The sequence below is a fragment of the Oculina patagonica genome, chromosome 2 (assembly GCF_052425735.1).
Source record: "Oculina patagonica isolate OP01 chromosome 2, crgOcupat, whole genome shotgun sequence".
Classification (NCBI taxonomy): domain Eukaryota; kingdom Metazoa; phylum Cnidaria; class Anthozoa; order Scleractinia; family Oculinidae; genus Oculina; species Oculina patagonica.
In genome coordinates, this window is record NC_135759.1 from 2,247,472 (window position 1) to 2,264,280 (window position 16,809).

At 37.6% G+C, this 16,809-nt stretch overlaps 1 protein-coding gene across 1 annotated transcript; it reads right to left on the reverse strand.

The window, feature by feature from the left end:
- Positions 1-1,763: 1,763 nt before the first annotated feature.
- Positions 1,764-12,509, reverse strand: LOC144642554 (uncharacterized). The gene is made up of 11 exons (XM_078501527.1): positions 12,413-12,509; positions 12,225-12,315; positions 9,167-9,314; positions 8,023-8,067; positions 7,852-7,884; positions 6,929-7,024; positions 5,753-5,810; positions 5,170-5,228; positions 4,710-4,769; positions 3,833-3,887; positions 1,764-2,965 (listed from the first exon to the last, which is right to left on the reverse strand). Exons 1-11 carry the CDS (start codon positions 12,456-12,458, stop codon positions 2,889-2,891), a joined length of 768 nt encoding a protein of 255 aa, XP_078357653.1. The 5' UTR covers positions 12,459-12,509; the 3' UTR covers positions 1,764-2,888.
- Between the last annotated feature and the right edge of the window lie 4,300 nt (positions 12,510-16,809).

Below are 16,809 nucleotides of genomic sequence, written 5' to 3' on the forward strand. Positions count from 1 at the left end.
ACAAGTCGAAGTCTAACAAAGGTATTATTTTACACTTTCTGGAACTTTGATATTGCATATTAACTTAATGATTAATTTCTTACCAAAAAATGTTCTGCTGTCAGCTACCCTCTCGTCCACCACAAAACTGATTGGCTGGCAATCTACTTTGTATGCTCAAACAATCGGAATTGGCCATGACAAAATTAACAAGTCGAAGTCTAACAAAGGTATTATTTTACACTTTCTGGAATGATTAATTTCTTACCAAAAAATGTTCTGCTGTCAGCTACCCTCTCGTCCACCACAAAACTGATTGGCTGGCAATCTACTTTGTATGCTCAAACAATCGGAATTGGCCATGACAAAATTAACAAGTCGAAGTCTAACAAAGGTATTATTTTACACTTTCTGGAACTTTGATATTGCATATTAACTTAATGATTAATTTTTTACCAAAAAATGTTCTGCTGTCAGCTACCCTCTCGTCCCTCCTTTAATTTAGAGGGGTTGGGACAAGAGGATGGCTGACATTTGAGACTTGTAAGGGTGTGAAGTGGGATCTGGGTTATTAAAGGCCAACACTTTGACATCACACCCAACTTTCAGTCATGCAGGAAAAAACCTTGACTTAACAAAAAAGAGGAAAACAATTATTGAAACATTGATGAACTTTATTTGTAAGCAGGTGACATGTTCAGGCATGTTTTTTTTTTTTTTGTACTGTTGGAAATCGCAGTTGCAATATATTACAAATGCCACTTAAATACAATATTCTTAAAACAAACATACCGTATTTACTCGAATAAGCACCGCCCCCGAATAAGCGCCGCAGTCCCGATGCGGCGCTTATTTGAGAAATTCCGTTTAACTAAAAACAGCACTACAAAGCAGCTCTAAAACAAACTTGGACATTTCTTTTTATCAAAAGTGATGTTTTGTAGTTCGAAGTGATTGTTTTACCGCTCACACATTAGTTTTTCCATCCAACATTCTTACAAAACGCAGTTCTGTAAATGTGTGAAGGCCGCGAACTTTGCCAGAACAGCTTGCGCCACTTCTCTCTTCAGCAAGAGATGAATACTGACAATCCAAAGATGCTATTTTCGATAACTACAAAATATAAGATTCTTTATGGCGTCCAAATTTTAAATAAGCGCCGCCCTCGAATAAGCTCCACACTTGAGGCGCGAAAAATTTAATAAGCGCCGCAGCACTTATTCGAGTAAATACGGTTGGTACATTTTACCAGGCTGGACCTGTAACATATACCTGATGACAGTAATCGCCATAATCATTATGCAACATACGGTAAGTCTAATAATGAACACTGCCAATTAAAGTGTTACTACGATCAAATTTCCGATTTCCATATTTTTACATTTTCGTGCACAATAAGACTTTCTTACTCACCTTGCAAATTTTCAATCCATTACGAACATCAGAAGTCGTTTTGTTTTAACGTTTATTTCCGATATTTTAACCTTGTTCCAAGGCTTGGTTGCGAATAGGGAGAAAATGACGTCAAAGGCTAAAATACTTCACGGGTTAAAATTATAATAACAATATGTATTGAAAATCAAGCGAAAAGTAACAAAAACTTTGGGCTTGTTTTTTCGTGCAATTTTCTATGTTCGTAATGGATTGAAATTTGGCAAGGTGAGTAAGAAAGTCTAATTGTTCACGACAATGTAAAAATATGAAGATCAAAAATTTGATCGTAGTAGCACTTTAAAGTGTCAAATCTTCAGTTGATTAATTTAACTGTACTTAAATCTAAAAAACTGGATTTTATTTACTCTAGTGGGTCTCGGTCATCATCTCCTAGAAATGGGATATACATTTTGATACGATCATATTTTTTTCTCACTTTTTCTAGCTAATTATAAACATGTTCACTTCCATGTACACCCGTACATTTTTTTCAGAGTTGACAAAAATGTTCTATAACAAATATGTGTTAATTTTTACTGTAAAGCCCTGGTCAAATGGCATAAAAACCAATTTCCTATCATGCATGTGGCCAAATGGGGAAAACTATTGCAACTATTATGAAGAATTTAAACAGACTCAGACAGGTGTGTGAGTTTCAATTATCATGGATTATCACTGTCTACCATACACCATTTGACTGGGGCTTACATGTAGTTAAGCTTTTCATTATTTTAAAAACAATGTTTACTCTATTTCTGGAGTTATCTGACTATCTGGTTGAAAGGAAAAAAGGGGAAAAACATTTCCCACTGGCAAGATTTTAAAATCACTACAATCATGTACATATTAAACCAGAAGTCATATATAATCACAAATGACTCGTTATGACATCTGAAATTCAGGTGAGTATGAAAACACCAACCATGAAATAACATTTTAACGGAAAATACCGTAGAATTCCGGTTATAAGCCCTGGGCTTATACAACTCCGTAAGGGGTTTTTGGTGGGCTTATTAGTGGAGGGGCTTATATCCTGGAGGGCCTATAAGCGGAATAAAAAAAACGTTTCGAAAAGAGCCACGGGAGTGTTAATCAAAATACGTTTTGAAGTTAAAAACGCATAATAAAGCATTATTTAGCCTTGTTCAGTATTGTCATCCGGCAGAGGGGGGCTTATATCCGGGGGGGCTTATAATCGGATGTATTTTTTTTGTTTCCAGGTAGATGGGCCTATATCCAGGAGGGCTTATAATCAGGGGGGGGGGCTTATAACCGGAATTTTACGGTATATTTCATATGACCCCAAAGAAAAGCAAATTTATGAAAAGTGCACACAACCACAAGAATATCATTTTTTGCTGTAAGAAATTCAATACCAAAAATAAATTATAGATCTGACCTCTGATCTCCTAAGGTTGACAGTTTTCCATGTCACACATGATACTGTCAGAAGATATTATTGATAATTGTCATAATCAAACAATGAGTGCAGGGTCCCAAATATGTTTCTTTAAATACTTCATCATGCCGAACGTCTGTATCCTCTTTCGACCTGGAAAATGAAAGAAAGGAGATCCAATTAACTATTAGTAGGTGAAAAAATAAATAAATAAATAAAATAACAAAAGATATAATTAATTTTATTGTAACTCAAGAAATGTAACAAAGGGGGGTTTGTATAATCATAACGCCATTCAACTGTTCAATGTGTTTGAAGTTATGTTAAAATGAGAAAACAGACCACATGACTCACTCATCTTATCGCTGTATTCCATGTCAATGTCTTGAGTGTCACTTTATTCACAATGAGGGGGTTTCAAAAGGGGGTGTTTATTGAAATTGTGGCAGTTATTAAGAAAACTGCACTCGAGGGGACTGCCTGTTACACTCATGTCAAAGCTCTCCTTATAAGCACCTCTGTTATATGGACACCCCCCCTATTACAGACACTCTTTCCTGTCCCATTGGTGTCTAGAAAGAGGGTGCTTCTAAGGAAGGGCAGGAAAAATCAAATCATTACGGTGGTAAAACCCCAGTAACTTGAACTCGGATAACTCGAACAACCCCGCTAACTCGAACGAACTTCCATTTCCTTTGGATTTGACCTCAACTTTTCATTTTTATTTTTCGTGTTGTGAGCGTGCTATCACCTTTTTCCCTGTTTTCCCATGGAGGGTCACAATTATTAACTTGGCAAATTAAACAATCAACCCCGATAACTCGAAACCTTGCTAACTCGAACTGTTTTACGTTTCCCTTCAGAGTTCAAGTTACCAGGGTTCTACTGTAATAAAATTAAATTCTCGGTTCTAAGTTGCAAGTAGACCAAAGGACAGGAGCTCTCAGAAAACCCTGATGGGCTTTACGATGACTTTAAGATTTGTATGAGCAAGATTTCATAAGTTGACAATGTTCTTACCAAAAATGTGTTGTAGTTGTTCATCACATAATGTGAATCGTTTATTTTTGGGATCCTGAAAAATAAATTACCAAATGATTATTTTCTCATTTATGTGACTGCACACTTGTGAAACCAGCAAGAGAATAAAATGAAAGGCAACCATTTATTAACCCATTGAGACCCCCCGTCGCCCCCCCCCTTTCCAATGCCCAATTTCCAATGACCATCCATGGAGTGGGTATGAATTTTCTCTGCAACCAAACATTTCACGAGGGTTGGGCAGGGGAGGAGGTCACAGGAAAAAAGAACACTTAACGTAGTCAGGGCAGGGGTATTTCTAAAAAAAATGTCTTGAAAATCTCTTTTGCTATTTTACAGGATCACCTGTCATCATAGGTTTGTTAATGGTCTTATACGTACAGGATAAGCAAATTGATTGCAAGGTTGGCACTACGTACAGCAGAAGGGCATAATTTACTGGCCAGAGCTAGTCATCTTCAGCGCTAGAACAAATAACGTCATAAAATTATTGACCAATGTGTTTTGCTCTTCTGCAGTTGTACCAGCCTCTTCATTTAAAGCTTTTTACAACATAGGAAGCCACAATTACCTAATGGTTAGCAGGCTGAACTCCAGATTGAGTGGTCTGAAATTGTTTCCTAACCGGTTAAATTTGTGTCTCGTGTCTTGCCCAATTGTGTTATTGGGCAAGACACGAGACACTTTACTCTGACTCGTATATATCGTGCCTCTCTCCAGCCAGGTGTATAATCGGGTAGAATGGACTAGCAACCCATCTAGCTGTTAATTTATTAATTGGAAATTAGCACAACTTGCTGCTGAAGAGTAATTTTATTTCAAGTTAAACTTGAGTAAGGGGAACCTCTGTGATTACCTCTAATTTTCTCTCTCTGATTATTTCCCACATCCTTTTCACCACATCACTTCTGGACATCTGGTGATCACAAACAGCAATATTGTTCATGTTTGAATGCTTTAGTTGCAAAGTTGAATTTGACTTTAATTTATTAACATGTAGACTACAATCGAGGCCAAAACTAGTTGAGACAAATGCATTTCACACATTTTTCACGAATACCTTGACTTGCAAGCGGTTTTTAAAAAAATAATTTTATCCCCCCTTTCCCCCCACTCAATGCTGTTTTGTGGGGTCTGCAATTCACCTGGCTTTGTTTTCACAACATGATGGCATTGACAACATTGAAATGAAGGGGGAGGGGGGGGGAGGGGACTAAACTGCAGTACCTAAATTAGTGGAAGTTTGGCCAAGTGTCTCAATAATTTTGTCCAAGACCTGATCCTAGACTGTAGTCAAATATCAATGTTCCACTTACTTTTTCTCCACCAACAACTTCTGCAAGTGCTGGTGACAGGACCATCAGCTTTCCAAACCCTGTAAACAAGTAAAGACTTATGTCTCACTTTCAGATTGCAGTTTACACTATACTACAAAATGATACTATTAATTTTAAGTTAAAATACTAATGTTGTCCAAATATAGCGTGTGATTTCCAAAAGTACCAAGGTAGTGTCGCCGTGCTCCTTGAGACAACCTGTTGACAGCTATTAATATCAACAAATAATTTTTTGGCAAGAAATGTATTTCCTTCCTAACTTTGTGTAGAGTCAACCTTTTTCCATGTAATTTTTTGGAATGAAAGGTCTAATGAGAACTACCGGAAAATAACAAAATATATTATTCTTTAAAATGGACAATTTTAGGGTATACTGATATCTTAAGTCTCAAATAACAATGATCAATAAATTTATCAATTTCAAGTTTAGTGTAATCTGGATTGGCTTAATCCAGAGTTTAAAATCTTAGCTCCGGACGGTTCTCATGTCCCAACCATAACACTATTACAAGTCTGAATTAAAATAATGTTGATGTCTTAAATTGTTTTATTTGTTTGTTACCTTTCTTGTTGCCACTACTTTCCTTGGGCTTCTTTGTTTTGGTTGGCTTTTTTCTTTCCTTAAAATATAATATACAGACAAGGAAAAGGATAAATGTTGTTGAAAATAAATTATAACATCAGAACTGAGTGCAAAGTCAAGTTACATCTGAAGTCGCGACCACATGTTGTTGTTTCAGAGGGTCATTATAGTCATTCAGAATTTGCCAACAAACACGAAATTTAATATGCTTATTGTTACTTAGAGCTGAATGGGATGACAGTCCATAGCAGGCTTCACCCCAGCTCCCCCCCCCCCCACAATTTTCTGGTATCCATATTTATTACAACTATGTGTTGGTGGAGAGAGGCAGGACACTCATGCATATTCATCAGATGATCTTGATCTACTGAGTGCAACAGACAAACCACTGGGCCACTACGCCTTAAGGTGATTCCACGGAATTGCATTGCGCATCCTTGCTGCGCATACGTTTTCGCGTCATTTATCACACAGAACACTACGAGATTCCCTTCAGCCTACGCTCGGTAGGGAAAGAAATGGTTGTTTTCTCTTAAACGAGCACGGTGACCCCCATTTTTTAATGCATTAATTTAAATGTCATACGGTTGTCTACAATATAACGCGATTTAAAGAAAAGTTTAAAATTCTACATTGAGATATTTTAATTTTAGTGCCGTAAAAAACATTTTTTTAGGTAGTGCCGTTAACGTGCGCACAAAGCAAAATCTTTAATTTCTTCCGTTTTCTTAATTCCTGTACAATAAGAATAGTTTTTAATATAAGATCAAAGTCTATTTTGTTGAAATAGACTAATACTTTAATGCAAAAATGATTTTTTTCTAGAAACAATAGTTCCCCATTCGAATTACCAGGGTTCCTAAAATCTACCTCGTGGGTCGTATATTTACTATAATGCCCATCCATTTTACACAAAAACTAGCGCGGTGACCCCCATTTTTTATTTCATTTTTTTAATGCTCATAACATAATTGTAACCTGGACCAAGTTTCAGAAAATTTTTAATACTCCTTCTATTTCAGTGGAATCACCTTAAGCTAAGTAAATGAATCTTTCATGCTAGCCTAACAAGCCGTGGCTTGTTTCTTACAAATATACCGTCCAGTATTTAAAGCAAATATACAAACTTGTAAACAAATGACAAAGTTAACCCACCACTGGTTTCCTTGTTGTTTGTCGTCTTGTTCGGAGACCGTTCTCATTTTCATGAAGTTTGCGTGCTAGTTCAGCATCATTGGCATCGTGAGTATCCTTTAGAAAGAAAAATACTCACATTTCAATACTTTATTGGCCTTCTTCTTTTAAAACAAATCCGTGGGCATGGCATCCCAGAACTAGCCATTGAGCAAACAAACAGTATTGATTTTGGTACCTTACACCAATGGAATTTAGATGTGTTAAACTCATCGCCAATAGATGAGCTTGGGAGATGGTGCCTTAAAGTCCCACCTTCAACCAATATGCTTTGTGACCATTTTGATTCATAAAAATTGATGGTAAAACAGTCGAATCACTTTAACTGAAAAGCGTGTTATCCACTTAGCTAAAAAACAGGGATGGAAGAAGATTGAAGCAACTCAACTTGATCTCGCATAAAATGGTGGGGTATGAAAATTGTTCCTTGGTGCGCAATGCGACTAGGATGAAGGTGAAGGATTGGTGAAGCCAGGCAAAAACTTGCACAGAAAAGGAGGTATCCATGGCAACGCTGCAAGTGGTCACCACCAGGCACCGTCACAATCAATGACCCAGTGGAATACTAACCAACCAATACTTCCCTACCTACTTAACCCATCGACACTGAAGGGAGGGTGGAGTGGGCAAAAGGCTTCAGAATGCACTGCAATCAAGCTAAGTGCAGCAAAATATCGAAGCGAATCGTGCAAGCAAGCAAGCAAGCAAATGTTTCAAGGTCATGAGGTGCCCCAGCTTAAACAAAGCTGCCCCGGACACCTGTGTCGAATGTCTGTTGACCCACATTGTCATGAGATTAACTTTGCATTAATGATATTTAGCAACATCTAGGAAACAGCGAGTCAACTAGAAAAAACTTGGAATTATTGCTAAAAAATACTCACATCATCTGAGTCAGAGTCAGCTTTACTAGTTTCCTAGAATGAAAAATGAAAATATTGAGATTAATTTTAATTTTAAAAGAAAAAAAAGTAAAGGTGGAACGAAAATAAACAGGGAAGAAACATACAGGGAAAAAAATTGCAAGGAAGAAACCGGCTCCTTATTTATTTAACCTTTTTCGTATCTTGCTTTATTTTCTTTGGTGAAGGCTCCTCATCCTAAGACAAGATAAAAGAAGATTTGTCAAAAACAGATCACAATGTAACATCTGCAGTGAGTACTTCACTAAATCATAAATCAGTAACCCGTGCAGACTAGAGCGTTTAATGATCAGGGCCATATTACATAATGTTTGTGCTGAATAAGTTAAAATATAATTCTTTTATGTAAACTTCAATTAAAACCATGGTTCTCTGCCACACTATATTTAGAGAGGAATAAGCCACATCAGCTCAACTGGTTTTCATGCAGGTCTTCTTCTTCAAATTGGAATTTGGAAATGTTGGGTTTTTAGGAGGGAGGAAAACCAGAGAACCAGAGAAAAACCCTCCGAGCAAGGAAAGAACCTACAATCCTAGACAAAAGTCATGGGACACCTAGCTAGTTTTCCCAATAAAAGTAACTGAATTTGTGAGTTCATCCCCCTTCCCCCTCATCAATGTTGTTTTCCGTTAAAATGTAATAATCATGTGTTACAACATTGATTGGGGGACCCCCAATCAATGTTGTAACACATGATTATTACATTTTAACATTTTAACGCTCAATGGTTTGTTAATTGGAAAAAATAATATGTTTTCCAATTAACAAACCATTGAGCGAGGAATAGGTTGTAAACATGTTTTCATTCAAGCTGATTAAGTGTCCCAAGGACTTTCGTCTAGGATTGTAGGCCACATTGATAAGAGGCAAGTGCTCTCACCACTGCATCATCCCTGCTCCCTACAACTTCTTTACTGTAAATGTCTAAGCATCCTAAAATCAGCTTTTATAGCTATGTATTTGTACTAGAATTAAAGTAGAAATATTGCTAAATAATTATTTGCTTGTGATTCTACTTCATTTTATTACAAATAAACAGCAACAAAAGCCACCTTTGCGAAACCCTACATCCAAACAAAAATATAGGATGGTTTTAAAGCCTGTGGTCAAACAGGGTCCCAAAATACTTTGCCCAATAATGTTCCTTTTGTGCCGCAACAAGATTACTAATTTTCAAAAGAGATACTTTGTGAATGAACACGAAGTAAGACCTTTATTCCCTAATAACTGAAAGTTTTTTAAGTTAGCATCACTGATTGATAACTCCCTTCCAACCTCAGATGATTCTTCATCTTCTTGTTCGCTCTCTTCTTGTTCTACTCCATTTATTCCACTGCTTCCATTTTCCTGTTCTTTTTCATCCTCTGTCGACTTTTCTTGGTTTTCAATCATTTCCATCAACATTTTATCAATCTCTTTTTTCCTAAGAAGAATAGAGTATTATTTATAAGCTATAAAAGTAAACATGGGAGAGTGGGGGATGTATTGTATTACATGATGCAAATCATTCTCGTCTCCATAAAGCCCCTGCAATGCCCCCCCCCCCCACCCTGATTTCAGTTCTCTTAGCTTTGGCACAAGACACAGGATTTCAAGTCCTAAATTCTAGGACTTCCAGTCTTCACGTATATACAATGTAGTTGTTGTGGTTCAATTTTATTCTTGGTTCAATTTTTTCCCCTTTGTTTTGGGGTATGGTAATGTATGATAATGACTCAAAAACAAAGAAAAAATAAAATAGTCATGATATTTCTACATGCTGTGTAGGAGATGTTGCAGCGTTTTTGACTTTTGTTCAAGAGTTTTTTGTTTCAAACAGCCAATCCAAAAAAAAAATTGAATTACAGTCAAAACCTGTTATTTCAAACCGTCAGGGAAAACCATAAATAGTTTAAAATAGCGGGAGTTCGAAATAGCTGATTGTAAATGACTGAATGGCAAATTCAAGGGATATGGGTTTTAACTCGAAATAACGGGGAATTCATAATAACTGAGTTAAAATTAGCGGGATCCAACTGTAATTCAAAATTTTGATATCTTCCAGAGCCCTTTCTTGTGCCAAGGCCCTGCTGGCTAAGAGAAATGAAAAGAGCTATGGAGATGAGAATAGTTCAAACACTCAGGCTTAAATTAGAGAATAAGCTATTAGAATTAGCATGAGGTTTATTCTATCACTGAAGCAATTCCAGGCCAGGTTTGGGACTAAGACAGCCTTTATTCACAGCAATATAATAATAATAATACCGTAAAGTTCCGTGTATAAGCCGCACCTTTTTCCTTAAAATCTTAGTCAAAAATCGGGGGTGCGGCTTATCTACGGAAACATCTATGGTTGGAGCTCCCAAAGGCCTAATAAATATTCATAAAAAAATTTTCAAGACACCACTGAATAAACATATTACAACCTGAAAACTTTGTTGTCGTTCACTGCCTTTTCTTTTCTCTGCAAAGCTGTTTGCAGCGACGCCTGCCGGTCACTTTAACGCTTGCCTTTCCGCCGCGTCCGAGAATTACCAACATAATCGCTTAGTACTCACGAGGCAAAAAATGCCCGACCGCTTCGCTTTTCTATTGACCTTCACAGCAAATGAATCTTTTGGATTATCAAACTCCTATTCTACATGACGTTTTTATACTGTTGCGGGCAGCAAAAGAATCTTGAAAACGTGGTTTCTTAATACGAGGGCCAAACCAAAGGAAAATGCCGCCATGTTTGTTTTGTGATGCCCAGACTCCTCTCCACATTTCAAGCTTGGTTACTAAGCATTCATTCGCGTACGAATTTCACAGCTGATTTCATGGAGTGTTTAGACGTGAATTTCTTGAAAAAATGACATCAAGAGAGAATCTCAAGTTTAAGATATTGTGAATTCAAACTAAAAAGAAGGTATTTTTTTTTCGAAATTTGAGCTTCCAAATCGGGGGTGTGGCTTATCTACGGGTGCGGCTTATACACGGAACTTTACGGTAACTAAACTTAAATTACAAATCAATAAAATATAAAATAATCTAATAGAACTAGTTACACTCCACTACTAAACGAGGTTCAAGTACAAGAAAGACGAGTACAACAACAATATATAAAATCACATGGCTGTCCAAAGAAAACAATAACTATGATAACAGGCCTAATGCCCATGGTAATAGATATAAGCAATACTTAGGGAGGGATGGGAGGAAAAATTTTCCAATCGCAAAAGTGCAAATTACTGGTGCTGGCTACAGTTAAAAGAGTGTTGACTAGAGCTTAACGCTCATAGATAACTAGTGTGATAGTACTTTTACTCGCGGCTAGTAAAGATCAAAGTATATCTCTTATTGGGTACCTATGATACATGTAGTAAAATTACACTTGCACAATTGATAGTGTAATAAGACTTCCCGAGTCCCAGTAAGAGCGTCCATAATTTAGACAGGCCTCACCAAGATGCTGAGGCCTTTGCCTCACCAAGTAGCTGAGGCCTACCTAAAATAATTATTATGCATTTCATTATGACAAAGCTGATTATTATAATTTTTGTAATTCCAAGTGACTATTCAAAATAGCTAATTGGTCAATTATGATAAATAGCATTTTTAAGGTTGGCCTCAGATTTTTGCAAAAAAGTATTTAAATTATGATTGGAATTGATTAATTGATCAGTTGCTATCATTTTATTTCAGTTATGAAATAGTTCTTAAGACTGAAAATGAGTACCAATTCCGTGATGAGAAATGAAGCAAGCGTGAAGTTGTACTAACCAAAGTGTACAAGATATAGAGTCAAACGAGGGTCAATGAAATGTTGGTACATTGTAAAGGAAGGAGATTACTATGAAATTGTTCAAAATGCTTTTCTTGAATAAAATTTGTTCAACTTTCTTTGGTGTAATCTTAAAAAAGGGCACATACTTTAATTGACAGTTGAGGTGCTAAACCAAACAACTTTTTAAAAAAGGTAGACTTTTCTCGGCTCAAAAAACTACACAATTTGAAAATCAGGTAGCAAAATTATTACCAAAGCGCCGGCCGGCTTCAATTAGATTTCCCTCTGTAAATCGCAGGCTTTCATTTCAAAACAGATGTTACGTGTTTACATTTAATATACCTCAAATTTATCCCGGTTGGATACATTACAACAAAGGGAAGCTACACTGAGCTTTATAATAGAAATTTAACGAGGGCAAATGTAGCTAAAACGTCTCTTACAATGCAACGTCGCGTTCATTGTAAAGTTAAGCACGTGCCAAATCAAAGAGAATTAATAATCTGCCTTTCTGCTTGGGCAGAAGCTTTTCTTTATCAACATACCCAGAAGAAATGTTAGTAAAACAATCTGTTCGTATATTCGTACCTTCCATAAAAGCTAACACCAAATTTATCCTCTAACTGACTCCGGACAATTCTGGACGTCAACTGTGAAAGTTCGCCTTCTCTTAAAATGACTGCAAAAGACAACATATGGAAACAATTGCTCCTAACCGTCTACCTTCTAAAGCAGCTCTAATTCAAGCTTCTCCATGTTGTGAAATACTACTATACCTGCCATTGCCGACTGAATTTCGGCATCTGAAGGTTCGGCCGCCATTGTGTTTGTTGTTGTACCATGTGTATCGAGCCTGCATATATTGTAGTTTTGGTCAGCGGGCACTTTCCGTCCCGAGGCAGGTACAATTTACTTCACGTATTCTTTATTATAGAATCCCCCGTTTGGTTTCATCCAGGCTGGCAAATCATTCATTGCCTTGAGTTTTTGATATACGGCTTATTGACCAAGCGTAAGGTCAAGATGACGGGATATGGGCCAAGTTCTTTTTATTGCGTATTTTATAATATGGACCGAGACAAATATTTGTTTCTGAGTGATCTAAGGGCCATCGTCACGGAGACCGGTCTTCTTCATTTTTCGGAGAACACATGTCATGGACCTGGTCACACACAAACACTACATTTGTAATCTACTGTAAAGGAACATCTCCTACTACAGGGAGACAAAGCGTGATTCTCAGACGGGTGGGTGAGTGACTTTGGCCCATATGATAATCAGACTAATGCATCTATCAATGGCCGTTTTTATACTACAGACGAGTTACCCGTCTGGACGAGCTTCGGCAAAAATTCTGTTGTTCGTCTGGTTATGCGTCTCTAGTATAAAGACGGGCACAAGACGCGTAACACGTCTGGACGAGCTTCCTTTCGTTGTCCGTCTTTCAAGACGCATTTCGAAAAGTAGCTCGTCTAGACGGGTAACGCGTCTTGTGCCCGTATTTATACTAGAGACGCATAACCAGACGAGGAACAGAATTTTTGCCGAAGCTCGTCCAGACGGGTAACTCGTCTGTAGTATAAAAACGGCCAATGGTTTGCCCCAGGATGTGGGAAATTAGCTAACATAATAAGATTGGGGGGGGGGGGGGAGGGGGAGGGGCGGTCAACCCACGGGAATTTGACTTCGTGAAGCTCTCCCAGGGTTGGGATTTTGACATCTAAAATGGTCTGCTGGGTTAGAAATTTAAGAGGAGATATGTGAAATTTGACATTCACTAGGTGCCCAGGGGTGGGGAATTCGACTCTGGCTTCCGAAAAATGTCAAATTCCCCTGGGGTTGCCGGCCCCCGCCCCCCCCCCATCCTGGGGCAAACCATTGATAGGTGCATAAAGGAGCTGACATTGCTTTTTCAGTTAGGGCCTGTTTACATGATTCCGGAATAACTTTCATTCCGAAGCTAGTTCATTCCATCCCCATATATTTCTCTGTTTCTGTTTACATGATACCGAGATGAAAGTCAAGTCATTCCGGAATGAGTTCATTACGGTTTATTCCGGAATGAAAGTTTCGTTCTGGAATGACATTTCATTCTGGTGTCATGTATTAAAACACAACGAATTTCATTCCGAGATGAAAATCGCAACCCAATTTGAAACCGCATAAGGACTCCACAGTTTGAATTCAGAGCAAAAAAAGGTAATTGCATTTACTGTTTAGCCCAAAGTTACGGCTCTTTGGTTAAATTTCTCGTTGAGATGGCAGGTACGGCCATTAATGGGGGCATGTACTAAAACCAGGAACACCGGAACACCAGGGAACACCCCAGAACACCACGGAACACACTGGAATACTAGAATTTTATCAGAATTTTTTAGGAATTTGACAGTATTGTAGCGAAATGAAACAAAACGATTAACTTCCACTCCGGATTGCTTGCGGTTACAGTACTTCCACTCCGGTTTGCTTGCGGTTAGTTGCATTCTGGTCTGCTTGCGGTTAGCTTTTACTCAGGTTTGCTTGTGGTTATAGCTTTTATTTGTTGGTTGGGTTTCGTTTCGTTTCATTTCGGGTTTTAGTAACTGCAGAAATAATTAAACAAAATGAAACGAAACCTAACCAAGAAATAAAAGCTAACCGCAAGGAAACCGGAGTGGAACTTATATATAACCGCAAGTAATCCAAAGTGGAAGCTAATCATTTGGTTTCATTTTGTTTTGGGATTTAGTATTTGCAAGGCTGCTAGAATACTGTCAAAACCCTAAAATATTCTGATAAAATTTCGGTGTTCCGGGGTGTTCCGTGGTGTTCCGTGATATTCCGGTGTTCCTGGTTTTAGTTAATGCCATTAATGGGCAAAAAAACATGTTTGCGCGAAACATGCGCCACCTTTTTTTTATCTCGCACAAAAACCGCGCGCATGAAAATGCCTTTGGTTGAATGGGTCGACCCTGTCATGTAAATGCAGAAGGAACTTCATTCCAGAACAAGTTTCATTCATTCTGGAAATCATGTAAACAGGCCAGGGGGGGGGGGGAAGTAACTTCCCATACATTCTCTTATATGAAATCTGAGCGATGCTCTCACAACTTGCAAAGCAATCATCGGGGCGGTAGTCAGCGGATGTCTCTAAGGCGCATGAGCAGCTCCTTTCTTTGTGAACTTGCCAAAACAATAACAACATCGGACCAGTGAGAGAGTTCGATTTTTTTATATATATAGTAATAAAAAAGACTTTCTAAGTTTTGTCTTTAAAGCAGCGAAAATTTCTCCGGAAAGGTTCTTGGTGTCAATATGTGGTGTTTGTTATGAAATAAAACCATCACGGGAATGGTAATGAAAACGTGGCGATCGAATATTCCCGCGCCGGTCGGAGCTATTGTTCTTGCTCTATTGTTTCGAGGTTGTTTGTTGACTTGGTCTTTCTTTGTTTTACTTCATTTACAATCCCCATGTGGGCCAGTTGAAAATCGTGGTACAAACATTTGCATTTCAACACTGAAAAGTAGCACGGCATCACAAAATTCTGCGTTCTTAAAACTACACGACGATGACGAAATTTTTCGGATAAACACGCTGCTTTTAGATTTTTAGTTAAGAGAATTGAACCCCTTTATAATAAGTGATTCCACGGCATAGCAGCTTCCATTTCGCGGGAAAAGATTGCCTGTTGCATCATCGTCCAAAAACCGCTGACTACATCGTGAATTGATCGCTTTGCAAGTTGTGAGAGCATCGCTACTTGGTCCCAGACCTCGTTTCTTTCCCCCCTGAAACAGGCCCTTACAAATGCTGACATATTTTCATGCTAACGACACTACCATATATGGGTGACAAGAGGCAATTGTAATTCAGTGACTTCTTACCCGGTAATCAAGTTGTTTCTACCAACTGTTACAGTTAACTCATTGAACTACTCATCAACCAATTGTTTTCATGTTTATTTGCAAAGGTCTTCTAAATTATATTTTTTACACAAACTAGGAACTTGTCATGACCAGCAAGTTAAACCATCATGATTGTCATTCAGATAATTTACATACAGTACTTTTAAACAAACTATTTACATTTAATTGTAACGAACTTTGACTAAACTTAGTAATAAACCTTAAATTAGCTGATTGAATATTCTTGAGAAATACCTTGAGACTTAGAACACACTCAGTTTGTTATTACAAAATAAATGATCTTGCAAATCTTGTAACAATCTGCTAACATTTCTATCATATTATACCGGAAATACAAATTATGTAATGATACAATGTAATTTAATTCTAAAAGTTCCCTTATATTAACATATTTGTTTCCAGTGTATAAGTAAACCACTATTGCATAGCAAAAGAAATAGTGTAGAAGTATTATAGAATAGAAGTATTATTAGAATTATTATTTTCATATCTATAACAAAATACTCAATTTTGATTGGCTCTACATGCGCATACATGTGCCTTTTTGTCAAATGATTGGTGTGTGATCACATGGGTGTCCAATTACAAGTATCCAATTTGAACAACTTCAAATTGGATACCGGTAAAAACACTTAATATGTCATTAAATGCACATCAATCATATGCACTTTCTAGCTTTTTTCATTCTGTATCTAAAACTGATCGAAAATACCTTTGACTTTTTCATACAAAGAAGCTTCTCAAAGACTTCCTTACCAGTATTACAAAGGTCTAACCCAATCTGTTCGCAATTGACATCTTCCTAGTTTGGCTAATTGAATTAGGCCACTTGGAAGAATATTAACTGCAAAATTATGTGGGTCTACAGAAAACAAAACAGTTACCTAAACGAAAACTATAAAATACAGATTTTAAAATATTTCTGAGATTGGATGCAACCAAGTAGGGGTGGGGGGCAGGGATGCTCATCAGAAATTTTAAAAAGAGCCCTTAAAGAGACCACTCTGGGTGTGGCTCAAGTTTTTCTTGACCCTAAAAGATACCAAAAGAATAAGAATAGAATTTATATTTGTATATTTCTTTGTATGCAGCCCTAAATGAGACCTTTATGGCTAAAAAAATTGGTGTTTTGCCCGGAACACCAAGCCCGGAACACTAAGCGAGACCAAAACTCTGAAATTTACACCCCTAAGTGAGAAGACGAGCATCCCAGCCCCTTTCATATGCAAGTCCCCCCACCCCCCTGGGATGACTGTACCAAAGGT

What these genes read in the sequence shown, in the direction of transcription:
- LOC144642554 (XM_078501527.1), bottom strand. Translation starts at nt 12,458, where the DNA reads ATGGCGGCCGAACCTTCAGATGCCGAAATTCAGTCGGCAATGGCAG. An exon ending in TAAAGCAAGATACGAAAAAG is followed by an intron (nt 7,885 to 8,022) that starts GTTAAATAAATA and finishes TTTTCATTCTAG; the next exon opens with GAAACTAGTAAAGCTGACTC. An exon ending in TCAGAGAGAGAAAATTAGAG is followed by an intron (nt 3,888 to 4,709) that starts GTAATCACAGAG and finishes TTTATTTTTCAG; the next exon opens with GATCCCAAAAATAAACGATT.